At 42.8% G+C, this 27,723-nt stretch overlaps 1 protein-coding gene across 1 annotated transcript in view; it reads right to left on the bottom strand.

Annotated features, from left to right (window-relative positions):
• The window catches only part of LOC105890141 (piezo-type mechanosensitive ion channel component 2), a 114,244-nt gene that overhangs the window by 60,638 nt on the left and 25,883 nt on the right, over positions 1-27,723 (bottom strand). The window contains exons 3-4 of the mRNA XM_031584384.2: positions 19,588-19,713; positions 5,210-5,252 (exon numbers count right to left, since the gene is read on the bottom strand). Of these exons, the coding sequence (XP_031440244.1) occupies positions 5,210-5,252; positions 19,588-19,713 (169 nt within the window). The remainder of the gene's footprint in view (positions 1-5,209; positions 5,253-19,587; positions 19,714-27,723) is intronic.

Below are 27,723 nucleotides of genomic sequence, written 5' to 3' on the forward strand. Positions count from 1 at the left end.
CTGGATGTGCACAATCGCGCAAGCAGGCAGTGGCCTGGCCACGGCTCCAGACAGGCACATAACCGATATGTACATTACGATTATGATGATGCGTGTTCAAGACAAACAAATCAACCACTTCCCTTTTAATCCCAGATGAAGATGTCCTTACCAGGCAATTACTCGTCTACAAGCATCCTCGGGACAGCGATTGCGGCTTAATTGTTTGTACAGTAAACACAGAGGGCACAGAGGCCCAGAGGCGCGTGGCATGACGCCCGGGCAACGATGAACCCCGGCCAAAGCCCACCGGGCACCACCCTCGCCAAGAGCAACAAGAGCACAGTGGCACGATTCAGGCCCCCGCCTCAGCCGGGGCCCCGAACGCCGGCCAGCTCCGGCCCCAACAACCATCTCCCCTGAGATTTTAGTGCCCTGGTTTAATCAGATTACAGAAAAACATTAGCAATTAATTTTGTGTAACCCCCGACTTAAATGTGGAACACATGTGCGAATTAAAGAGAGAGTATTACGGTGTCGTGGAAGTGGCATCTAATGCATGAGGTCACAAGGTGGATGTGGCCAATTAGCTACTGTACACTGTTAGAAAAAAAACTGTTCATACACTCATTCCCATGGAGAGGCTACTACAGGATTGTTGAGGCACCCTTTCCTAATAAGTGTAGAAAAAAAGATTTACACCAATTGTTGATTCTGAACACTCCCCTCTCAATCCTGACGATCGTAAGGCATACAATTCTGATAGTATGGCATAGTTTGTTTGTGGTAGTAGCAGACAGAAGCCTAAATTGCAGAAAGTACACATTTTTCTTTTCTGAAATAGTCTTTCACTGGTATATAAATTCAGTGAGTACTGTAAAACACTCCATGGAAATATGGGTGAAGGAGTCAGGAAAAAAGATAAAGCTAAACAATATAGTCGTTTTGAAAAACAATTCAGGGAAACCTAATATGATAACACCATATCAAGTCTAGCCAGTGTGCAGTCACAGATCTATATCAAGTGAGATAGAGTCGGCCATGCATGGACATATTTAGACACCACACTGGGACTTTGCTTCAGCGTCTATCTTCAAGTGACTGGGAATACAGATTCAGATTCACAATGAAACAAGCCACTGTGGGCACTATGTATCTCTAAAACACACAAAGATAGCATGTAATTGCCTATGGTGTCACTTCCTGAGGCAATAACACAGAGTTCCTATGTGCTGCAATTATACTGAGAATCACATAAGTATTTCCCAAGGGAATGTAAAGACGATTTACGTTCTGGGACCCCCACTGCTAACCACGTACTTAAGGTTTCCACTGTAAATACAAGAACATTTAGCTAACCAGTAATGTGTGTGATGTGAGATGCAAAAGCCCCTTCTCCTTCTGTTGCATAACAACACTAAACAGTTGCCAAGGGTAATATTCCGGCTAAGGCTCCAAAGCACATTAACCCTACCATCACAGAGGGGCAAACTATTAAAATATTATTGAAAGAAAAAAACAACCCTGGGCAAATGTTACTAGCATCAAATTTCACATATAAAACTTTTTAATTACAATTTTTAATGTCAATTGATAATTACAATGTTTCTTGATACCTATAACCAGGCTTTGCAGGAGATGTGTGCTGCAGCTGCAGTAGCTGTGGGTAGCTGGGTAGCTGCACACCAACAGGACTGGAGGGAATTGTTGGGGGGGGGGGGGGGTAATAACAGCAAACGGCAGCCCTGAGTTACGTAAACAACCCTCTCCTCCCCCCCGTCCCCCGTAGCTGCTGGACGCATCACTCACTCGCCTCAGCAGCACTTCCAGACGGCGAGCGCCTTTATGTTTCACGGGCGACTAAATTACAGGTGTCTGTCTGTCGACGACACCTGCCTCCTGCGCTCCTGAGTCAGACGGCTACGCCTCGGCCTGAGCAGCTGTTTGCTGACGCATCGTCTAATGTAGCGTCGTCCTGCTAGCTTCCCCAGAGCTCACAGGGAAACAGCCCGCCTCCACTGGGAGTGTGTCACTGGCAAAGAGTGGGGTTTTATGTGACAGATCAGCCGAGGTTCACACCAGTGATTTACACAGCGTTCCTGGTTATGATGATTTAATGAGGGGCTGCACTTAAAGGAGCTTGATATACCAGTAGTTTACATGACAGGTGATTTGGAAGGTTGTATGACGTTTGTAAAAAGATATTTTTTTTGTCTTTTTGGTGAGTAGTTACTTGCTCTATCTAATATCTATGCCGAAGCAGTGGTTTTAAACAGCTTTGTCGAGGGAGTCTGTGAAATATCAGCATGCTAACTTAGAGAGAAACTAATGAAATGTTCTTTCTGCGTGATCTTTTCCTGCTCTAAAAAAGTACACATACAAAAAATCATGCATCCTCATCAGAGCTATGTATGTATGTATGTATGTATGTATGTATGTATGTATGTATGTATGTATGTATGTATGTATGTATGTATGTATGTATGTATGTATGTATGTATGTGTATCTGTAAATGTTTGTGTGTAAATGGAGCGCATCAGTCAGCAGCGACCCTGTGGCGACAGACTCTTCTGTCTGAGTCACTACCATTCATCAGAAACATCACCTGCCCCCCCCCCCCTGGTCTCAGACCGCCTCTGGCCTCCTCCGATCGAGACGCACTGGCAGCTGCTATCACTGACTACTGACTGAGAGACAAGCGTCTGCTGCCATCACTGACTTCTGACTGAGAGACAAGCGTTTGCTGCTTCAGGAGAAGACAGGAGACACCAGAGGACACGAAAGGAGTGGAAAGGGGGACAGGAAAGAGGAGAGGAGAGGAGAGGAGAGGGGGACAGGAAAAAGAGGATTACTGTCTGATTATTTGATTATTAAGATTATTAACTTGAAATAAACTGAGGAGACAGTGGAGAAAGGGGAAAGGAAAGGAGAAAAGAGAAGACAGGAAGAGAAGTGAAATCAAGAGAGGAGTGGTGATGCAAGTAAGGAACCAAGAAACGGGAACCAATTGTTTCTAGTTTGACCTCACAAAGGATGTCTGACCAGAGGAAGACAGTGGTACGGGGGTAGAGAAGTCGTTTAGTAATCAGAAGGTTGCTAGTTCGATTCCCTGTCGAAGCGTCCTTGAGCAAGACACTGAACCCCTAATTGCTCCTGATGTGCAGTGTGCCATCAGTGTAAATGTAAAATGTGTAAGTCGCTTTGGATAAAAGCGTCTGCTAAATGACTAAATGAAATGAGACCAGGTTAAGGAAGAGAGCATGACCTTAATCAGGAAACTACAGATGCACAGTTTGGATGCTGAAGGAAATGTAACAGTAAAAATAATGTTAAATGAGAATAGAGAGAGAGAGAGGTAGATTTGTGTTTGTAGTTGTAGATACAGTTTTCTTTCACCAGTGCTTAAACTCCTTCCAGAATGAACCTTGGAATTTTGATGTCAATGTAAATATGACTCCATCCTATTGTACACCTCTGAGTTGGTATTGCTTACCCTGATAATATCACTATAATTAAATGTTTATTAATGTAATATGTTAACCTGATAATATCACCATAATTAAAAGTCACATTTCAGATGAAGTACGTTTTATACCCTTTAATCCTGTTACAGTCCAAGCATGTCTATGAGGTCATACACAGTGATACCAGAGCACTAGTCCTGAGAAAATAAGCATGCTCTGTTGAAATGGGTCAGGGTTCTACATTCTATTTATTTTATCTATTGAGTCTGTGTATGCTTGCGACTGAACTTTAATATTCCTATATTTTGATCCAGCGGGCTAGGGGCAGAGGTAGAGTAGCGGGATAGAGTTATGTGATATTGTAACGAAACCCCCAATAAAACAAGATGTTCTTCATTAATCTGATCTATGAGAAGCACCTTTGACTTTGCTTCAAATATTTCACTCGAAAACTTGTTCTATCAAGACATTACTTGACAAATAGGGCGAATGATAAATACTGCGGCCACTTTGAGTCTTTCACCGTTAAATTTATCAAAATGTGTACAAGAACACACACACACCAACACACACACACTGCTTCACACCCACACACTACTACACACACATGAACACACACACACAGACCAAGCGCGTGTGGAAAATTCACATCAAAAGCTTTCCCATGACCCCCTTTCAACACTTACATCACTCATTGCAGTGAGTTGCTATCAATAGACCCCTGCTAAGAGCTGCTTCGGCATTATGAATTAGCCGATGCACGCCTGTGACAGCCAATGCAGTCACTCGGTTGGGCCGACTAAAACAAATGTGACACTAGGGCAAACAAGTTCACTGACACGCTTAAAGACAAGTCCCAAGATACCCGGCTAAAGGGCATAACTGTTTAAACAGAACGTGTCACAACTTTGAACCAAAATAGACTGAGAATTCATTTTGTGAATGTAGCTGTTAGCATAATAGATTTTCTGGCACAGGAAGTGGATGGGGAAACCCACATTTTTTCCTGTAATTATTATTGAGGGCATTGTTCAAGCTTGAAGTTTTAGTATGTTTTGGATTAAACAAGTTTCTTTTGATGCAGTCTTTTCCATCATCTACTGTACTGTAATGCCAATGTTCCTCCTCAACAGGGATACAGGGTTGGAGGGTGGAGTTTTGAGGAAAGTGTTCCTACTGCTGAATGGTCCCCTGTAAAAAGACTATTAATTAATCCAAGAGAGAGGATTTGTGTCTCTATACACATGGAACAAGGTGATATCCATACACCTTTAAGGATTTGCATTTTATCCCTGGCGTCCAACTTAACAGTTTAAGGCCACAGTTTACATTCAGTGTCAGTTGGAAGTATGCACTTACAATAACATTTTATTGTCGATATTATATAAATGGAGTACAATGTACATTTGATATTGATCCATGTTATTATAAGGTTTATTTAGGCTTAGGCCAGATTTAGGGTAATAATATCTACTTAATTTAGAGGTATATAATATAGGTTATTACCTATGTAAGTACAATGTAATAGGGACCCTTAATATAACGTGGGTCAGACCATCCTCTATGAGAGAAAGCTAAAGCACCCCTAAGAATTCTAGACAGTCTTGTTCCTTAAGAGTGTCCACAGCATACTGTCTTTGAAGGACCCTCTGCAGCTTTACAACACCAGCAAAAGCCTCACATCTGGGGACACATGTCAAAACACCAGCAAAAGCCTCACATCTGGAGACACGTCAAAACGTGCACAGTGGGAACAATGGCTTACCTCTCAAAGCCCAGCTGTCGTATTGACTTCTCCCATGAAGAACCTGCCAGGGAGACAAAAGACAGATGAAATGCTTTGCACAGAACAAAAGACTGAAAATACCCTAATGCAGTGCAAAAATATATATAAGCATAACAACATGTGATTGAGTATTGTATTTTCTATTAAGGTGCCAGGTTCTTTTGGACAATGAGAGCTGACTTCAACAGTTTTTTACAGCATAACTACTCCCCTGCTACCACACACACACGCACGCACGCACACACACACACACACACACACACACACACACACACACACACACACACACACACACACACACACACACACACACACACACACAGAGACACTATGTCTTCGTCAGAGTACCCAATTTCTGGAAATGACGTCTGAAGAGAACATGAGGACCATGGTGCCCCTGTGTGTGTTCGCAGCATTCTCACACTTCATTGGGACCGAGTACAGAGATCAGAACCACATGTGTGGAGGTGAGCCCCACACACACGTGAAGAGTCCGGCGACACCCATCCATGCCTCTCCTGGAGAGAGCTGACATCCCCTGTGATTCATAAGCAGTTGACTGAGAGAGAGAGAGAGTAAGAGATAGGGATGGAGAGAGAGAGAGGGAGGGAGAGAGAGAGAGGGAGAGAGAGAGAGGAAGGGATAGAGTGAGAGAGGGGGGGAGAGAGGGAGAGAGAGAGAGAGAGAGGGATAGAGAGGCCTTTGCTTTTTTCTCCCTCCTTCCTTGCTTGCTTTTTAAGACATGCTTCAGATCAGATGTGTGTTTAAGCGACACAACAAACTGTCCACCCAAGGCATCAATCCTGCCGCACGCTCGGGAGCCTCTCAAACATGCCAAGGCCCTCGTTAAGAGTCTGCGCGCTTGTTTACAAGGACACTTCCAGGTATTCTGCTGAGCTTCAGGGGGATTTCAGTCTGTCTGTGGGAATCAATCTTTGTTTCCATGCCAACCTTTATGTGCTGCATTCGTCCCTTTAGCGCTTAAGTTCAACAAATCAACGCGGCTTGTGTGCGGTTGGATAATTAGCTCTGTAATCACAGTAGGTATTCGCACTGGCAGGTAAATAAAGCCTCACTCATTTAAGTTACCTCAGACTGTGACAGTGATGACTATTGGCAAAATGACAATAGGAAACTTGGGTATTCTTAATAGGAAAAGACAACAGGTAAGTTGTGTTACTGTGTACTAGTGCTAATATTCCATGTTTATTTCTTTTTCCAGTAGAGACACTGGGTAGTAATGAGCTATCATAACCTTGCATCATCAACCAGCAGCACTATCATCAACAGTTACACACTTTAATTTGAATTAATTTGCCTTCCAAACTTACAAGTGTCTTTTGCTGCCTAAAAAGTTTGGGTTTGACATGTAGCAAGTTGTAGTCTTTAGTTAACACCCCTACGTTTTCACGACCTATGATCTACTGTCGGTGCCAAGAACAATATGTCTCCACAACGGATTTCTAGAATGTTCTTCAAACCCAAAAACGTATGTGGCTCCCTTCCCCCCTAGAATGTACACCTGTGACATGGTAAAATGAGCCATTGGTATTTGTTGATATTGGCCATAGGACAGAAGGCCTTTCAAGACACCTTTACAGATTCTATTGTATATTGTTCCCCTGATGCCCTACCCTTTTCGCTGAAGTAATACAGGAGAAGTGTATCCGTGGGCTCCTCCGGTTCACGTACAGTTTACAGACCGATAGACCGATCACGTCCTACACATACACACACATGCAGAGCACATGATATACTCCCAATGTTCTCACTCCCCCTTCAGACCACTTTCCCTGGAACAACACGGCGGTTTCCTCCTATTGAGGAGTTATCTGCAGAGAGAGCACGGCAGTTTGGGGATTGGTAAAGGAGCCAGACCAGATCAAACGAGCGAGGCCGTGAGTGCGCTCTCTCCTCATTAATGCCACACTAGGGCTCGGGCGTTTCAGCGGGGGCAGGGAGCATGAGAAAGAGCTGCGTTCTTGGAGAGAGTTGCCTCGGCGCATGCTGGATGAATGCCTGAGTCAGCTTTCAGTGGGGGTGCAGATCTGCCCCCCGCCCCCGCCCTCCCCCAAACCCACAGTGCCCCCCCCCCCCCCCCACCCCCAAACAATGAGAACCCTGTGGGGACTCAGCAGTGGTGCACTCCAGAGCCCCCCTTCTCCTCCTGTCACGTTTGGGCTCCTCCTGAACTGTAGGGAGTGTAAATCCATTCAGGGTAGACAGAATAACTGCACAATCGGGTCAGAACAGTTCAATATCTCATGTTTAAGCCTCCGTGTGTCAGACGTGTAAAACAATACAGTTATATATTTCAACTCGCACCCAGTTTCACACTTCTGAAACAGAATGAAAGAAACGACTGCAGTGCTCTGAAATGCAATACTAAAGGTGAATGCACAGGTCCTTGCATACAATGAAATAGAGAAGAGTAAAAATCTGGTCTTTATTGACTGTCCACAGTGAAAGCTTATGTAAGGTCCAAAGAGGTTGAAAACTGAATGAATGGTTGTGCTGCCACATAAAAATAACGAATGCAGTGATGTCTGCATGCCTTGGTTATGACTTTATGAAATCGCTCTACTGGAATTACTTCCCAGCAAACCTGAGAAACAAAAAAGATTCAGCACTTTTGGCTGGTTCATTTTGCGCTGATACCTATTCATTGTGTAGATTTGTATTTTCCATTGATTTTGTCACTTAATAAAATGTTACATTTAATACATGCATTTGCTGATTTAACCACTCTGTACACCTTGTGCATAGTTATATCGAAAGAAAAGTTTCCTCTTCTTCTTGTGTGTATTATATGCATATACTTGTATATCTGAATCCTATAATAATTAACTCCTATAAAAGTATAGAGAAGATTGAGGTGTGCTGGAGGTGGTATTGGTGGCGGCTGTGTTGGATGCGTACATGGGTTGGCGTGGAGACGCAGAGTTGGAGAGAGGGAGAGAGGGTAGTAATCCATTAGGGGCTGAAGTGGCGGCAGCAGCAGGGGAAGCGAGGGCCGTCTCTGACTTCATCTCACGGAGCGAGCCCACAGGCATTAGAGAGGAAACACCTCATTGAGCTGGGCAGTGGCATGGGCCACTATAAGTGAGTGCAGACACACACACACACACTCACACACACACACACACACACACACACACACACACAGACACACACACACACACACACACACACGCACACACAGACACACACACACACACACACACACACGCACACACATTCATATAATATATCCATTCTCTCCCTCTCTCACTCACTCCCTCACTCACACACACACACACACACACACACACACATTTGTATAATATATGCATTCTCTCTCTCCCTCTGTCTCTCTATCTCGCTCACACACACACACACACACACACACACACACACACACACATTTGTATAATATATACATTCTCTCTCTCCCTCTGTCTCTCTATCTCGCTCACACACACACACACACACACAAACACACACACATAGTGCCACATATACACACACACACAAACCCATTCATTGTTTCATGAAAACTATTTTTTTTGAGGTGCGGTATACAAATCCATACACATTCTAACTTTGAAAAGCGAAAATATTCTTGAGATATTGCGCTCTATTATGATTTCTCAGGAGGCACATTTTTATCTTTGATCATTGGTTGACTTTTGTTTGTTTTAGTCACCCTCCGCAAATACCTGCATGTCTACCATACACAGAAGAAAAAAAAAATCGAAAAAAAAAAATGTTTTGAACATGGAAATGTTAAATGCTGTTAAAATACCGCGCACCCAGCCAGCGTCTAAGTGTCTGAGGGGATAAGAGAGCGTTTGAAGTTGCTGAGCTTCACCTTACTGCTAACAGCACCGTCACACCCGCCTTAAGATCACACTGAATACCACACCTCACTGTAGGCTCGTGCTCAGTAATGGTTTATGATGACTGAGGTGAGCATAGGGAGAAACACTGTATTCTTTTTCTCAGCTCTGGTATGCCAGATATACAGTACGAGTTGCATATCACTTACACTTTTACTCTTTTTTTTTCATGTTTCATGTTATCTTGGCTCGGATTTTGTGTTTAAAATATACAGGGGGAAAAAAAACAGTGACAGCTTAGTCGAAAGCGGCGTATGGAGTTGTGTGGTACCTCCTAGAAGTCAAAAGTATGGTGTAGGAGCAAACAAGCTTTCCACCCTGAATCATTAACCCTGTCACTGTATAGAACCCAGGCCTCCTACTGAGGGTTTTACAACATCCTCTTCAGTCTCTGTCATCCAGTGTTGTGAAATCACCCGCTGATGCATGGCTGCAAGCCACATGCACACAGTTTAGAGGAAAACGGCTGAGCAAGGCTGTGTTATTCTATTCTATATTCAGAAAATACAGTCAAGGAAAGATGTGTTGAATACATGTCTATCATGCATCATAATCCATTTGGGACAGTCAAAGTAAGTTTGGTGAGTCTACTAACTTTGAGAGTATAGACCACTACTTATAACCTCTGGGTGACTTTGGGTGTAACTCCAGTGACTAACTAAATGACTACAGTCCCCGTCCCATGGTGCAGGTCCAGGTGTGGGGGTGTGTGCCTCGTGTGTGAGGTCATACAACCAAATAAACAGGGCATAAAGAACAACAGCTGTGGGACACCAGTACTTAACCTTAGCACAGACAGAGAACCAGACACACATGGACAGAAAGACACACATACACACACACACACACACACACACACACGCACACACAAGCATGCAAACACATACACACACACGCATGCACACCAAGGTTATTATAGTTAACGAAAACTAACGAAAAAACGAAAACGAGGTGTGATTTTTTTTTCCGTTAACTGAAATAAAAATAAAAACGAGGCTTTATAAAAAAACGATAACTAACTGAAACTGTATTGTGTCTTTATAAAACTAACTAAAATAAAATAGAATTATAGAGAAAATGTCCTTAGTTTTCGTCTTTGTCAATGTATTTCATAGATGTCAATTTATTTCATACATAGCCTTATCCGACCTTCCGCCGTACCACTTTTAGTACACGCCCCTCACCTGGTTTCATGGCGGCAGAAATCGGGAGAAAGCGACAGAGTCCTATTTGGGATTACTTGGAACAGTAACGTGCGGTGAGGTTCGTGGCTGGTGAGTCACTTCAGAGTCAGATTTACAAATATATAAACCCAATACAGTAGCTTAAATCACCATTCAATTGGCAGCTTGCACTTTGACTACTGGTTGTTTTTCATATCAGCATTCTTTACACACACATAGTCTGGTAAGGTGGCTACAATACATACAGTTGGCAGCTGCTAGCTTGTGATGAACTCGTGTTAATATGTGTGATTATGCACTCGTGAATATGAACTCTTACGAAGTCGCACAGGCCCCCTGTGGTTCAAAATATTTTCAAAGCAATTTGGCTTTGGTTGTGAGAAGTCGATCGAGTTACTTATGTCCCGTCGTTTGAAGCATACCTTTTAGCTACGGTATTGGTCTCCCATTGATCAATTCACGCTTTGATTGAAAGTCCAGTTATGAGAAATGTTTTAGCTTAGCTATAGAATCTTCCATTTTCGTAGTCAATGTCAAATATAAGAAGAGTAACGGCAGAACAAGCATTAACCCGACCGGTGGGCTCTCGCATGCTCCCTTCATTGAAGCAGAGGTACTGTTTGCCTCCTCTCCATGCTTTTTCACTGCGGCTTTACGTCAGATCAGCGAGGCTAAATCGGTTCTACGCATGCGCTCAACCCAGTTTGTGAGGGATTGCGCAATCTGAGATGAGGCACAGCTCGTCGCTGCCTCACCGTCTCCCTGTCTCCTGTCTGTTTGAACAGGACATGCGCAAATTCTGACTGACACACGTCTGACACAGATCTTTCATAGTTGTCTTTTGTGGATGGCTGTTCATCTGTCCTAAGTGAATCATTTTTTTTAAATGGTATGTTTGGTGAGTTTTTATTACATATTATTTATTATAGCTTCTAACTTCTATTCATTTTGAGCATTTTGTTTTGCAAGCAAAAAAATTAAGCTTCCCTGACTGGCCCCCCTTGGTCTGTTGCATTCCGCGGTAAAGACTAAAACTAATACTAAACTCAAACTAAGCATTTTCAAAAAATAGAAACTAAACTAAACTAGCAAACCCGCTTTAAAAACTAATTAAAACTAAACTGAAATTGAAAACAAAAAGTCAAAACGAAATAAAAATAAAAACTAGTGAAAAATGCAAAACTATAATAACCTTGATGCACACACATACACAAACACGCATGCACACACATACACACACATGCATGCACACACATACACACACACACATGCACACATACACAAGCACATGCACACACACATGCACGCACGCACACATACACACACACACACACACACACACACACACACACACACACACACACACACACACACAGAGACACATTCATGGACACATTGACACAATAAGGAGCAGGACACGGAATAAGGAGACAGGATGCACAGTAGGCACTGCAAACAGAGAAGGCCAAAATAGAACACTAGTCTTTCAGCAGGCAGGCAGCTTTCTGGGAACATTACAACAGAAACACAGATGAACCCAGTCCATGTATACAGTAGTAGCCTATACACAGTGCAGTGTTCCTGAATTAATTCAGGGGACCACACACACACACACACACACACACACACACACACACACACACACACACACACACACATACACACACCTCCTCCTCCACACACACACACACATACACACATGCACACAATCCTTGGAAACAATTTCACTGGATGCCTGCAATCCTTCACGATCTGGGACACTAATTTCTCCTCAGGTAATTTGAGTAAAGTACACAATGGCAGAGGCACCTGCAATTAATAGTCAATTGCCTGCTGATTAAAAGGTGAAGAAGAGAGAGGAAATATTTTCTCTGTTTGTGCACAGAGGGGCCCCCAGAGTTAGGGGAAGACCTGTCAGCGCTCAAGCAAAATGATAATAGCGCATTTATGTGCCTCAAACAGCGAGCGATTCAGGATTTTTTTTTCACAGAAACACCTGCGGAAAAGGGCGTTCTAAAAACAATCCCCACCAGAGAAGCTGTGGTTTCTTATTGTTGAAACAAAGCCATGGACTAGGCCGTGTGTGCAACGCAGCACTGTGTTTTATTATGGCTAAACGTGTGTTATTTGAGACGACGACTCCGCTTGCTACCAGAGGGGGAAAAACAAGGCATTCAAAACTCAAAACCCCAAAGGGAGAGCCACTGAAATACTAACAAAAAGCTGAAACTCTAAACAACAAGCACACTACTTCCAGTCACAAACTACCACTATAATTTCTTCAAGCCCAAAATAAGATTTACTGTAATACATGGTTGACTTGCCTTCATGTCTTTGTTTGCCATTTTTAATGCTACAATTTCATTTCTGCATTTATTTGTGATGCAAGTGGAGACAATTAATACCAGGAAGATCATTTGAATTGCCAAACATTGTGCCTCGATCTAATAAGTGGATAAAATAACATCCCTGGCAAATGTCGTTTGTAGTAATATGAACTATGCTCTCTTTTTTTCATTGTACATGGTCAGTGCAACTCCAAGGAACATTGTATTAACAAAAATGGTGGCAGTGGTGGTAGTATTTAAGATGATTAGCATTTCATCTTAGGAGCTCTTTAAAATGCATGGTCCACAAAACCTCCCCAATTCTCATATAAAGCCAAAGGCTTCAATTTGCCCTAAGATAGATCTATGTTTATGGCAATCTATTCAAAGTGGCCCTTTGTCTTAAAAAAAATGAGATGAAGGTCACAGAGCCTTAGTATTTTTAGATCGATTTAAGGCTCCTGCATCCTGAGAGGAAGGCGATTCTTATCGGCCTCTCAGTCATTGACAAGGAGGGGGGGAAAACGATGAAAAAATAGAAAGAGGAACTTTTCGTTTGGTGCGTTTTGTTATTATTGCTTCTGGCAGGGTCTTTACTGTAGTGACAGACGTAAATCTGTGTTGCTGGCATCCTGACAGGGGCGTGGGAGCTCCAGTGGATGCCAGAGAAGAGAACAAAGCATCATTACTCTCTGCATAAAGGTTGGGGGGGGGGGGGGGGGAGTGATCAACCTCTCAGAGGTGGGCTCCACTCCGCCTCTCACCCACATTCCACACAGACAGGCATGATAGGATCTGTATGGTGACTGTATGTCTTCAGGTCTTGGTTACTTTACTGGGCTACGGAAGTTCAACTGTGTTTGCAATACAGTGCAAGGATAAGGAATGATAACAAGGGTCAGGCGCTACGCATTATCCAATACACTTCATCATTATAGAGAATGCTGGATAAGAAATGAGAAGCTACAAATTATAATTCCAGGGAAAATAATGTAGAGGGATCAAATGAACTGGAAAATACAACAAACAACAGATATTTTACTGTATTTGTGATACATAAATGTAGCCTGTCCCTCTCTTGCGTTCATGTTAACTATTTCACTCACTCTGTCTTTCTCTTTTTTCCTCTCAATCTCTCTCTATCCCTCTAATATCACTCTTTCTCTATCTCGCTCTCTTACACACACACACACACACACTCAATCACGCTCCCTCCCTCTCTCTTTCTATTTTTGAGCTCCTGACAGTTTGAGAACCCTTCAAGCTGAAGCACAGCTCGTGCCACAGCGCTTTCATTTAGACCCGGGTGTCATTTTTCACCGTCACCACTTTCATCCCAGGCCCTGCCCAACATCCCCTCCGCTCCGCAGTAAAGGGCCGCTTGTGTTCTCGCCCCGCTTTCCTCCCAGGCCTCAGAGGGGTCACCTGGCTTCAGCGGACACCTTTCCCTTTTTTACTCTGTCAAGAAAAAAAAGCGAGGGATCGGTTCGGTGTGGGGTAGGGTAGGGAAGACAGATTTATCCCCTGCCTTTGGGAAGGAGATGCCATTTTTGGCTGTGTTTACTACGCAGAGGCAGTTTAGAGATGCCAGCACAGAAACACTGGGAGTAGTGGATGATAAGGATAAGCATGTGCTGCACACCCTCCAGCTAGCACATATCCCACAACTTTCCACGGAGATGTTATGAACCCTCTAAACTCTAAATATGAATATGACGTAAATAAATAATCATCCGCATCTGCAGCAGTGGCATGTTTGTCTGGGTTCTAATAGCTTGATGAGTGCATGTGTCCTTGGTGTTTGTGTTAGCAAGGTTTTTGTTTTTTTTCTCTAGCAAATATTGAAACAAAGGAAATGGTGTTGAATGCTGAACAATCAGATAACCTTGTTGGTGCGACGGAGTGCTTCTTGTTTGTGTATTAGCTTCCTAGAAAAAGAGGCGTGTTTCCGAGGGGGATGGCTGACGAAGAATCAGTGGTTTACAGTAGACTTCATTCATGTGTTCACCACTCAAAATTAATCAGAAGATTGCTTTGAAAAGATATATTTATTAGAAAAAGAGAATATTGCCCTATTGAGTTGGAGGTAGTTGTCCATGTACCATTTCTGTTTGTGCACTTCAGAGCGATATTTGGGAATTGGGCTAGCTTCCATTCTTCCCCGGGGACAGTTTGCTGAATGACAATTTGCGCACATAAATACACACACAACACATGTTCCATTTTGCACAGAAATACACACACAACACATGTTCGATTTGCACACAGCAAAACAGCTCTCCTCTCTAACACACCGTTTAATTATAGACCTTTGCATGAAGCCCCCCCCCCCCCACCTGGCCTTGGGCCCAGGGTCATCTGTACCCTTTGACCTCCGCTGACGATGGGCCTGACCCTCAGTGACGTACTGCAAGCCCTCCACAGCCCACACTTTTAGTTGAGCCAAAGCAGATCTGACGCCTGCGCAAGAGAAAATAATCTGGAGGGCTGTAACTCAATATAAAGCCAATTACTCAGAGAAATTACCAGCGTCAGTGTGAGTAACACAAGAACTGCTACAGCCAAACACACACTTGGACTCGGAGAGTCGCGCATGATTCCTGTTAAAAGCCCAAACGCTGGTGCTAATTACACACGCTGTCATTCATAATAGCGCAGCAGAGAGGTTCAGCTCGGTGTGCCTGGCTAAAGGAGAACTCTGACAACTCGTCCAAATGATGAGTAGCATGCGATTTTTTGGTACTGTTGTGAACTTAATAAATCTTTTATTTTTTTCGGTAGCGTGGTAGCCATTGTGGTGGGGAAGGGTTGTGTGTATAGAGAGCTAGTAGTTGCAGCAACTCCCTTTGTTTTGTTATTGTGTTACTGTGGATTTCTCATCTAGGTTATAGATATGTATAAAATAGTATAACCACAACGCTTTGTATTGTATTGTATTAGCCTTTCAGATAGAGTTACTGATAGACTATTGCTCTTCTCTTCAATGTTGTGGTCAGTACCCAACTGAATTGTATTGTGTATTATGTATTTTATGATATTTTTTATGTTAATTATAGAGCAAGAGGAGGCTCACAATGTCTTTGAAAGGTTGTTTAGAAAAAGAGAATTAAAGGACCTTTTGTGGATACAGATGCCTATACATACCCACAAACATACACACACACACACACACACACACACACACACACACACACACACACACACACACACACACACACACACACACACACACACACACACACACACACACACACACAAACACACACAAACACACACACACACACACACACGCACACACACACACACACACAAACACACACACACAAACACACACACGGTTCCACACATCTGCTTCACACATCCTTTAACTGCCCTGTAGGGACCCTGCGTCCCCTGCGTCATGACCTCTGACATCAAACAGATCCAGACAGTGATTCCAGGGATCCAGAGGACAGCTGTGAGGGCCTGGCCCATGGAGTGGGTGGTAAGGCTTGTTGCTCTGCTGGGTGGGGTCAGTGGGGAGAGGTCACATACACTTCCTCAGCATCCGTCTTATCACCCTGCACAATGACCTCAATGAACTCCTCCGTCTTTCTCACCTCGTGGGCTTTTCATAAAGGGAGCATTGAGGTAGGCATTCTCAACTTGTTGTGTTCTGTTTGTGTGTGTTTCTTCATACAGATGTGTTTTACACACTATATTCTATTATAAGTACATAACACATACATTTGTACATACCACACTTAGCAAAACTGATAATGCTGTGGGTATGCTGTATATCATGGCAGAGACAGATTGTTTCAATAGGCGATATGACATAAAACAAATATCATGCTAATTTCATGCTAATTTATAGGGTTGTCAAAATGACGTGTTAATATTTATTGATCAATCCTAAAAAAAATTAAGAGTAAAAAAAGTACCACAGATTATTACCACTCTATTATGCCCTTTGACCCCATGTATCACTGTGCATAGGTACAACAGTGAAACCACTCAGCGGCGGCCACATTGGACGGGTTTAGAAAAATAGTGGAATGTGTTGTGGTAATAGTTCGTATTTCTCCCACTGTGCTTTCGATGTGGAGCTAGCATCAATGTTTGGGGCTGTATTGGTAGTTGGATTTTAGTTCTACAGCCTACAGCCTGGAATTATTTATATACATCACCTTTCAAGTTTTCAAGCTCGAGATGGAGAATTCGCGCTAAATCTCTAGAAATACCCAAAGGTCATTTGTAAAATATTTCTACCCATAACTATAGAAAGTTAGTTACCTCGCTAGTTTGAGGCAAACTATGAGATGGGTTAATCAGGAATAAAGAAAATGTGCTCTTCATTAAATAAACTTCAATGAAGTGAAGTCAATATTTTTAACTGGTCTTATGGCAAATTGATATGCGATTAATTTAGATTAATGAATCACAAATCATGTAATTAATTATATTGTTTTTAATCGCTTGGCTGCCCTTCTACTAGCATTAAATCAACAATAATTTTTCTTAAAGGTTCACAAGTTTCAAAATATCACTTTGGCACTATTGTTTTGCAAATATCATGAATATCATCAATACTCAAAATGATTTCTACCTTGTATGTGTTATTCATAATTCAACATACAAAACAATCACAATTAATCACAATATTACCTAATTCCTTATTTACATACCTGATTTATATTTTAGTCGGTAAGAGGTTAGCAATATCAATATTGGAACATTTTTCATTTAATTGCCCAGCTCTGCTTTTAGATGTGGAGGTAGAAATGTGTAGTGAAGCTTTGGCTTTTCAAAGGATTTTACAGCACAGCAAATCTTAACCAGAGATCAAATATGACATTTCCAAAGCTTTACATGAGTGCTTTAAATTAATGTTCCTGTGCCTTTAATGTTCTTTGAACGCATTAAACTCAAAATCCATTCACACATAGGTGGGGAACTTTTTCAGCATGACTTATCTGGAATTGCTTTGATATCACTGTTTTGCTATTTGTACATCTACTTTTTCTAAGACAACAATGCCGACAATTACAGTCTGCAATTTCCAATCCCTCACGCTCTATCTCCTCTGACAAGCCCTGTTTTATGTGTGTAGTCAGTGAGGGAGGGATTCACAGACACATAAACTACTGAGGTAAAAGCCACAGGTTTTAAATGGCGTGGAACAGGCGAGTTCAGTGAGACTTTTTTTCTCCCTTTTTTTTCAACACAGGGCCTTGAATGCCAGAAATGCCTTACGTAAGCGCTGCTGAGCAACACCTGATGAAAACGTGCGCTGTCATTTGGAAAGTATTGTTCCAGCGGGCGTAAACTCACGTACCGAGACCTCTCTTGAGGCTTAAGGCCAGCTAATGGCATTTATTGAGTTCCAGGCTCTGTTGAGTGCCAGTTGTTGTCTTTGGCCCACTACAAACACAGGCTCTTTGCAGCAGAATATGCCGAAGCAAAAACGTGGTCATTAAATTAAAAACACACACACACACACACACACACACACAGAGACACACACACACACACACACACACACACACACACACACACACACACAGACACACACACACAGACACACACACACACACACACACACACACACACAGACACCCACACACACACACACACACAGACACCCACACACACACAGACACACACACACACACACAGACACACACACACAAAAACCTCACCTGGCTGGGTTTGAAAGGGCTTGAACACAAACATTTGATTTCCTCCACATTGACATTCAAATACAGTAAAGCTTCTTTTAGCAGTGCTAAACCTCTTTGCTATGAATTGAAATGAGCCTGTTTTTGCGCATTCAAACGCAACAGGCTCCAAGTATGAAGCTCGTCCTTCTCATCCCCTCCCAGCTGGCTACTGTTTTGTCAATTCAACAAATGCGTTCACCCATTTAGAGGTCTACGCACTATGCAATACTTAGAGGTCCTCTGGCGGGCGATGCATTCAGATCTTGCTCCAGGACAGATATAATGGTAAACTTGAAAAAAAAATGGCTCCCACATAAATATTAAATGGTATGCATAAATTCTGTTGTGGATTTATTACTGTCATTCATTTTCTATGCTCTCAGCTGGCGTTTCAATGGCCCAAGACCATTTCCACGAAAAGGGTAGTTAACGTGGGCCTTAACACAGTGGAGTGTTGTGCAGTCTAGACTGAATTTACGGTTCCACCCCACAGTGACGTTAGAGAAAGACCAGCCGATGTAGTGGCTCTCACGTGAAATCTCAATCACCAACAGAGGACCCCGGCATCATTTGCACATTTTTACAGTGGAGACGGTCGAGCCAGTGCTTTTGAACGCTCTTCTGTCTGTTCTGTCGGGATGGGAGACTGGAGCTCATTTTTCTCTTTCTTTCTCTCTTTCTCCTCTGTTTCATTATATGTTTATCCCCATCTTGAGTGCAGATGTTGGGGCTTATTGCTACTTGGAGACTGAGCAAGCAAGCGAGAGAGCGAGAGAGAGAGAGCGAGAACGAAAGCGTGTGGTGTGTGCCAGTTGTGTGTGCAAACTCGCCTGTACTTGGGCTCAGGCCTGGGGCCATTGGCGTACTTTAGGGGGTGTTGGGGTCTGTGTGCATCGTGTTGTGGCTGTGAAATGTAAGTACGTCATGACCTGAAGGCACCCTCAGGTACTAATCAGTACTCTGTGTGTTCATTTGAGGTGGGCCTTGAGTCGAAACACACACTCAGGGCAAAACTTTACTTCATCCTTCCATCATAAGACTGACATCACCATGCCATATACACGTCATAACAGACACAATATCCTGTACGAATCTGTCATAACAGGCATGTTAGTATTATTAGTAATTGTCATGACATTTACAAAATATCATACTCTTACATCATTGTACATTTACTGGAAGTTGTGAGAGAGTAAGAAGGACTGACACAAAAGGCAGACTGATAGTCAGAGTGCAGCGACACACAGTAAGTGATTCTTTACTCACAGTTGAAGTTGGGCTCAATGCTCTCTCCCGCCAGCAGACTGTTGATGGTGACTTGGTAGACAATGTGCAACAGCAGGAATGTCATACTGGTGAAGCAGAGGGATTTCAGCAAGCGCCCCGTGTGGCCTGGGGGAAGAACAGCACAGAATGGGACTGTGAGACATGACGGTTACTGAGGGTGATGTCTATAATTAAACGCCTTTACGTGAGGTTTTGGTAGCACTGACACTACATGTAACCAATGGGGGAAGCACCAGTGTGTGTGTGTGTTTGTGTATGTGTGTGTGTGTGTGTGTGTGTGTGTGTGTGTGTGTCTGTGTGTGTGTGTTTGTGTGTGTGTGTGTTTGAGAGAGAGAGAGTGTGCGCCAAACTGCTATTCTCTATTTGTCTGCCAGTGTATACTTCAGGCAGCGAAGTCTTCTTTGAGAAATCACTTTGCTGTAACAAACACTGTAATATGGTCTTCCAGCACCTACCAGCAAATATATCAGATTTACCCTGTATAAGCCAGCGTCGTAACAAGATAATTGAATTTTACTGCCTGCCGTCTAACGTTCACGGCTGTTCCTGTTTTCCTTGGTCTCCATGATAACCATGTCGTTTGAGGGAAATCCGACATTTCTCTTGTCAGGGTGAAAGTTCACCCAGGTTAACCTGTCTGTCAGGCTGGCTAATAGGAAAAGCCTGCTGTAAGCCTCCCCCATCAGTACAAGTGCTGCAGCACTGTAGCGCACAGCCAGTCGTCTATGCTTTGGCAGACAGGCAGTAGTACACACACACACACCACTGATGTTTTTGGCAGCCGTGCGGCCATCCGTCATGAGAGAAACAACGTGCGTGATATCCAGACAGTCTCCTCACTGAGAAGACATGCTCAGTGAACACACATCAAAGTTTGCATTTTTGTTTTGTTTATTCAGATGTGCTTTTTTTTTTATTTTATTTTATTTTTTATGTCGAAACGTTGGCATGGGAAGATGGATGAGATTTACGGAAGATTGTGGGCGGAATTAGAAAAAGAAGATGAAGAACGCAATTATTACAATTTTTCTGCTGAAAGGCACTGGGAAATGTGGAGGAGCACAATCTCACCAGAGAGACCAACTCCTTCTTCTAAACATCCCAGGGAACGACTATCTTCAGAAATCTACGGGGAGCACTTACTTCTAGTGTAGTTTAAATAAAAGCTGTGATCGATGTTTAATAGTGACGCAGTTAATAGCGCTGCTGTTGAAAAACAAAAGAAAATGTCTTTTCTGAGCGGATGTCTGAGGTCCAAGTAATGTGTTGTTTACTTACTCCTCATTGGAGGGAGAAGACATGGGTCAAGCCATGTGAAATCAATTTGAATGCTGCTCGCCAATATCTAATTTTCCAGAAATTTGGAACGAATATCGTCTGTTTGATTCCGAGTGATTTTCCACTCCACAAACATTTTGAACTGAAAGATTTGGTATGATAGCAGAACAAAATGGTGTGTAATTGTTTGTGCAATTGTAATTTATGGATGAAATATATACTTGCTGTCTTTTATGTTGCCCACCATAAATTGTCGATAATCACAAAATATCAGGAACATGCCTCACAGACACAAAGCCAAGGAGAGATATTTTTTTGACAATGGCTTTGTCCACATTTCTTCCATATACTTCCATGTGAGATCAAACACAGTTGTGCTTCTCAGTAGATTCTATTACATCAATTCCCTTCAGAATAGAGAGCCTGTGCCAACCAGCACTGGAATGAACATGCCCCTATCCCGAGAAAGCTTTGTGGCTACAGCCATGGCGTAGAAATGAGAGAGAACAGCGATGGTATAATGAAATAACATTATTTCCCTATACCCTATATATTTTAAAACACGTTTTCTCTTGAAAATCAAGTATATGACTTTTGACATATTTATTGTTAAAAAAAATTAAAACATATTTTTGTTAGGCCTGTGTGTTTTATGTCTGTTTTACACATTGTGTGATACCATTCATCAACATCAAGAGCCACCATGAGATTATTTGAAACAAAGCAGCATACTTTGTCTATGAAAGTGAAAAGACTGACTCACAGTCGCACAATGTATACTTTGAAAGAATACAAATCCATTGAAAATCCATTAAAAATAATAGAGAAAAAAGAAAGTTGCTGATTGAGACCATGTGTGAAAATGGACACTGCATCCCAACAGTAGCTGGGCTCTTCTGGCTGGGGGGGGGGGGGGGGGGCGCAGACCACAGCCCCTCTAAACACCTTCAGCACTTTATGCCCTCACCCGCTGGAGGCTAACATACAGAGTTCTATGACTCATAGCACAATTTTCTTTTTTTAAACACAACTTTCTTGGTGTGTGTAAATCCAAGGGTGTCACAACAAAACTGTACAAACACGTTGCTCACTGATTATTTAGTTTGTTTGCTTAGATGCGATGTGTCATTGAACAAGACATGTACATGTACATGAAATCATTTGAAATGAAAACATGGTCAAGTTAAAAAAAATGTATTATTTGATGGTAAAGAGGAGTAACAAAGCATGTGAAAAACAGATAAAATGCTACAACATCCTAAAATTACAAAATAAACTTCATATTACCTGTGGCTTAAATCATCAGAAAAGTAATTTCAATACTTTTAAAAACTGAAAGATTACTTGTATTAAAACTAGTTAACAGTGGATAAACTTGAAAAGGGTAAAATGCCAACTAAACACTCAGTTTTGAAATCTTTTGAACTTGTCATGAGTTGTCATGGTATTCTTTGGACACCTCAGGCACAAAGTAAACTATAGGGACCACAAAATTGAGAAAAACTTGTTATTCAGAAATGAATAATTAGACAGACTTAATTTGCCAGTGTATTTGTTACAGAATCTGTAAGTGTGATAACAACCATTTTAAATATTTTAAGATTGTTTGGTCCACATTAACGATGCATGCTTGCACACATACATTAGCACTTACATCAATAGCACTTACATCAATTACCAATGTGTGCAATACAAACCTTAGGCGTAAAAAACACTGCCAAGTTCCTGTGTGTTGATAACAATGGGTTGCTGTTACGAAAGTGTTTAACTAGTCTGAGTATGGAGCACAAATTTATAGTTCTTTGACAGAAGCCATCTCTGTTAGAGAGAGTTCTGCCTATAGCGGCCTGCAGAGAATTAAGTCAAGCATGAGCTGGTAAATGAAAACCTGGTCCTGCTTAATTTTATTTGTTTAATTCATTTCTGATTTCATTCTGGCGTACTTGAAATGAAGTCATATTCAATCATTTATTGACTTGGAATGTGTGATTAACTTGGGCATGCAGGGCTGGAGTGAGAGACTGTGCCATGCACTGAACTGAAGCCATTAGAAGGACCAGGAACTTTTTAAAAAACACCACTGAGAATAAGGCCATCTGTGGCAGAAAGCCGAGACTGGTACAGGAAGCGCAAATGCAAACCAGATGTGTTTGAGATCCCGCCGCAGACAAAAAAACGACGTGTAGGCATGTTTCACATCAGTTTGTGATTTTTTTCTCTTTTTTTTTTAAGGGGCGAACCCTTTGGTCTGTTTGGTCTTGTGTCTGTCCCCGGCACGCCTGGTCTTGCATCTGTTACCTTAGCGCTGCGGTGACAGGATAGAGGTTGCCATGCGTTGTGCGTGCGCTTTGCCCTCTTCTGTTCTGATGACGGAGAACCGTGTTAGCGGGACGAGGAGGTTAGTGAGACACAGTACTCAGGCTAGCCCCTGGAGCTCAGTTTCTGGAGCTACCACGTGTGCCAGAGACCCCAGCGCTGTTATCCAAATTGTGAAATTTCATCGTCTTAATCGCATTTAAAGACTGTCCCCTGGCGAAAAAGCCGCTTGCCAAAGGGAGGGGGAGGGAGCTGGTTTGCTCATTGAAAGCATCCCCAGACCGGACCCTTGGCTTGTGTGGGCAAGTGACTATCAGGTTGCAACTTGGCTCCCGTTTGATGGCACGACGTGAAATGTGTGCTGAAGAGCGAGGCACGAAGCATGTTTTCCTGTCTGTGTGTACTGCCAAGCCAACTAAACAGCAGTGGTAATGCACCGGTGTCAATCATCTCCAAGTCTAATCTCATCATTGCTTCCATAAGCTCCAGCACATACTGATATGGAGCCCAAATCCAATTGGGAGTTCAATACTGGCAGTAAAGGTAGAGAGTGCTAAACAGATTAGCAGGAAGATAATGCACTCACTCCAAAGAGCTACCTCTCAGGTAATTGATTTGAGTCAATTCATTCTATGACAAATAGCATCTTGAGTGAAGATCCAGCTATAGTCTATCCAGCTATAGTCTACATGACATAATTTGCTGTTGAATTACCAACGAGCTTGGGGAGAAGGGGTTTCCTACAGTTACGGATCTTTGGCTTTCTTGTTTCATTATTATCATATGTTTAAGAAATCTTAATTTAAAAGCTTGACCTAGTCAGTAAGTCAAGACAGCGTTTCACCATTTCACTGTTTCAGAGAATGTGTGAAGAAAGCGTGATGTGCAGATGAAGGAACGTCGGCTCACAATGTTTAAGTCAAACTCCAGGTTTGAGTTGCCTTAAGCTGCCTGAAACAGGTCAGTTGTGAGGCACAAACAATTATTTAGTAGTAGTGAGGGAGACACAGCTGGACATAATTCAAAACTCCAGCTAAATATTTACATCCATCAGCAATATAACCCTTACTTCTGAGTTACTGAGTAGAGATATGAAGTTTAATGTAATATGCGGGGGAATTCACAGCATAAGATTACTTGATATAGTAAAGTTCTTATACAATATTAAAGAACATTAAACTGCCAAGTTGGGGAAAAAATGATAAGGTGGCAGCCAACCAAGCATGGCGTGGGCCAAGTATTTGACAAAGGTCAAACTGCAGTGTAATTAAAAAATGCGGGGAATACTGCATGTGAAATGGATTCTGTCTAGACTACCGTCTCCATTTCCTGAACTTGAGAGGTAGCATGAGGTAGCAAACAGGCATTAATTGGACTCAACCAGTGCATTAACATTTCCTTCTCAAAACAAGGCAGAATTACTACTCTGTCAACTGGACAGGGTCATTCCTGCAGGCGCTTGCAAGGAACTTATCAATTTTACAATTATTGCAATTTATGATGTCGATTTTGTACCAGTGGCTGAGTTTCGTAAAACCTGAAACCCCTTCAACATGCCCTGACATAAAAAAAAAAGACAAACGAGAAAACTCCAAATTAACGTGTTTCTCTTAGGCGGAGTGCAGTGAAGTGTTGGAGATTTTTTTTTTCATCTGCACTTAGTCATTTGCTTGGCTCTCTCTTCTCCCACAGAACCTAGTTTCACAGGCATGGGAGTGGGAATGATACAGATATGGCCACAGCTGAATGCCATCTTAATACCTGACAAATCTAGGCTGTCAAAGAAACTAGCATTCAACTAACCTCTAATTAACATTTTATAACATGACTCATAAGCCAGCTATGCCCAAAAACACCCCTTTCTGTCTGTGTGTGTGTGTGTGTGTGTGTGTGTGTGTTTGTCTGTCTACCTGAGTGTATCTGTAAATGAAAGAGTGTATGTCTGGCTTGGTGTAAACAAGAGCATGTTTGTGTGTCTATGTGCATGAATGTGAACGCTTTTGTATGCCTGAGAGTTGTAGTGTCTCGATGAATGTTTACATGTCTGTGAGAGGAACCATCTTTGTGTGTGTGTGTGTTTGTGTGTTTGTGTGTGTTTGTATGTCTGTGAATGGAAGGGTTTGTGTGCATAAAAACATGTATGCATGTATGTATGTATGTATGTCTGTGTTTGTGTGTGTGTGTGTGTGTGTGTGTGTGTGTGTGTGTGTGTGTGTGATTGTGTGTGTGTGTGTGTGTGTGTGTGTGTGTGTTTGTATGCCTGACATCTGAAGTGTGCATGTATGAATATCTGCGTGAAAGTGTCTATGTGCAAGGATCTCTCTCTCTCTCTCTCTCTCTCTCTGTGTGACTGTATGTGTCAGTGTGTGTGCCAGTGCCTGCACGTGTATGTGTGTGTTTGTAGATGGGTGACTCATTCAGGGGCTGTTTGGTGAGGCTGTGTGTGTCTTGACCTCAGCAGCTGCCAGGCACCATCATCAATAGACAAAGAGCGTCCCGGCAGCCAGCATCACCCCTGGAATCCCCCAAAAAGACTTGATTATTCCCTGTAGTAGACAGCGAGGCAGCACTCCTCACTCACTCACTCACACAATCCCACATTCACATTCCACATTCCACATTCTCATTCCAACTGCGTCTCTTCTCCCCTTTATCTGTGCGTCCGAGGAGAACCATTTCTAATTAAAGACCTGGGTTCCGAAGAAAGAATCCAAACAAAATGAAATCTCGTTTTTATAAACTTTGTTCAGAAGTTGCCTCAGCATGAATAAAGGTCAACGTGAGAACTTCCTAGAAAGAACAAACAATTTTCAAAAAAACCTACAAAAACTGTTGATATGAACACTGATCGGTGCCTGGCAGCTGGTGAATTACTCCACCGACACAGTGCTTTCAAGGCACCTGTCCCCTGAAGTGATTGGCCTACAGTATTCTGATGGGGACTCCCTCCAGCAGTGCGCAGCAGCCACCTGAACGGTGTGACAGCTGCCATTGTGCGCCAGTGTGCTGCCCACACATGGAAAGGTGAGCAGAGGTGGGCAGGTAGCCCATACTGCACTTGAACCAACATTAGCCAGGGCGTCTGGTTAGAGGTTGGGTTCGCCAACAGAATGCAAATAAGCTGTTCCTGAGGTCTTGTTTAGGCAAATATGCAGCCCAAAAAAAGCAACCAAAGATATTCATCATATGATGACAGGTGGCTTACCAACACGGTGGATCCAGCGTGGAGTTGATTTCATGTAACAGCCTGCTTTGTCACCAGTCCAACGCTAAATGCAGGCCCACTTTTAAAGTTGACAGCATGGAGTGATAAATCAGGCCCACACCCTTTCACTCATGTTTTCTTACATTAAGGGTGAAACTGAGCGACGCGCCCTAGTTGTAGTAACCTTGGAGTATCTGTGCTATGCTAAGTGAAATTCCTAGTAGTAGTAACCTTGGAGTATCTGTGCTATGCTAAGTGAAATTCCTAGTAGTAGTAACCTTGGAGTATCTGTGCTATGCTAAGTGAAATTCCTAGTAGTAGTAACCTTGGAGTATCTGTGCTATGCTAAGTGAAATTCCTAGTAGTAGTAACCTTGGAGTATCTGTGCTATGCTAAGTGAAATTCCTAGTAGTAGTAACCTTGGAGTATCTGTGCTATGCTAAGTGAAATTCCTAGTTGTAGTGACCTTGGAGTATCTGTGCTCTGCTACATGAGATTCCTAGTAGTAGTAACCTTGGAGTATCTGTGCTATGCTACTTGAGATTCCCGAGGGATTTAGCTCTGTCTTATCAGTACAGCCTTTAAGTTTAAAAGCTGGCGTGGCCTGATAATGTCACAGTGGATGTTAAAGATTGACCAGGTCTGGGATGTTAACGCACATACACACTCTCAAAGACAATTTGACATACGGTATGCAACTCCTACATACACACACAGACACACACTCCCTCCCATCTTCACTTTACCCACACACACATACACTCCCACACACACACACACATACACACTCCCACACATACACAGTGACTCATGGCCGGAGCACACACTCCTTCCTGAGGAAGAGCCATGGGGCTTGGCTCCGGGGGGAGGCAGAGGGCCAGGGTCCCTCTCTGACGACCTCCCCATTCAGATCCATTTCCTCAGGAAGCCCTCGTGTCTCCTGTGTCCCCTCGCGGCACAGCCGTGTGTGCTGCGTTTGTTTTCATTCGTGGGTTGTTGATAAGCCCTGCTTCATCCCACCGTAACCACTGCTTAACCTCCAGAGCCTCGACAGGCGTGCGCACCAACACACGCACGCACCAACGCACGCACGCACGCACGCACACACACACACACACACACACAGACAGACACACACACACATACACACTCTCTGAGATACCTGGCTTTCAGAAAGAGATTTTGAGGAGGAGATATGGAAGTATTAAGCAGTTACAAAGCTGAGGTTAAGGTTATCAATTTATGTTTTCAGTGCTCTTCAAATGCGCGTGTTGGTCATGGCCTCGACCAACCCTCCAAGACACTCTGTTTTTTTC

Source organism: Clupea harengus, chromosome 17 (genome assembly GCF_900700415.2).
Source record: "Clupea harengus chromosome 17, Ch_v2.0.2, whole genome shotgun sequence".
In the NCBI taxonomy this organism is placed as follows: domain Eukaryota; kingdom Metazoa; phylum Chordata; class Actinopteri; order Clupeiformes; family Clupeidae; genus Clupea; species Clupea harengus.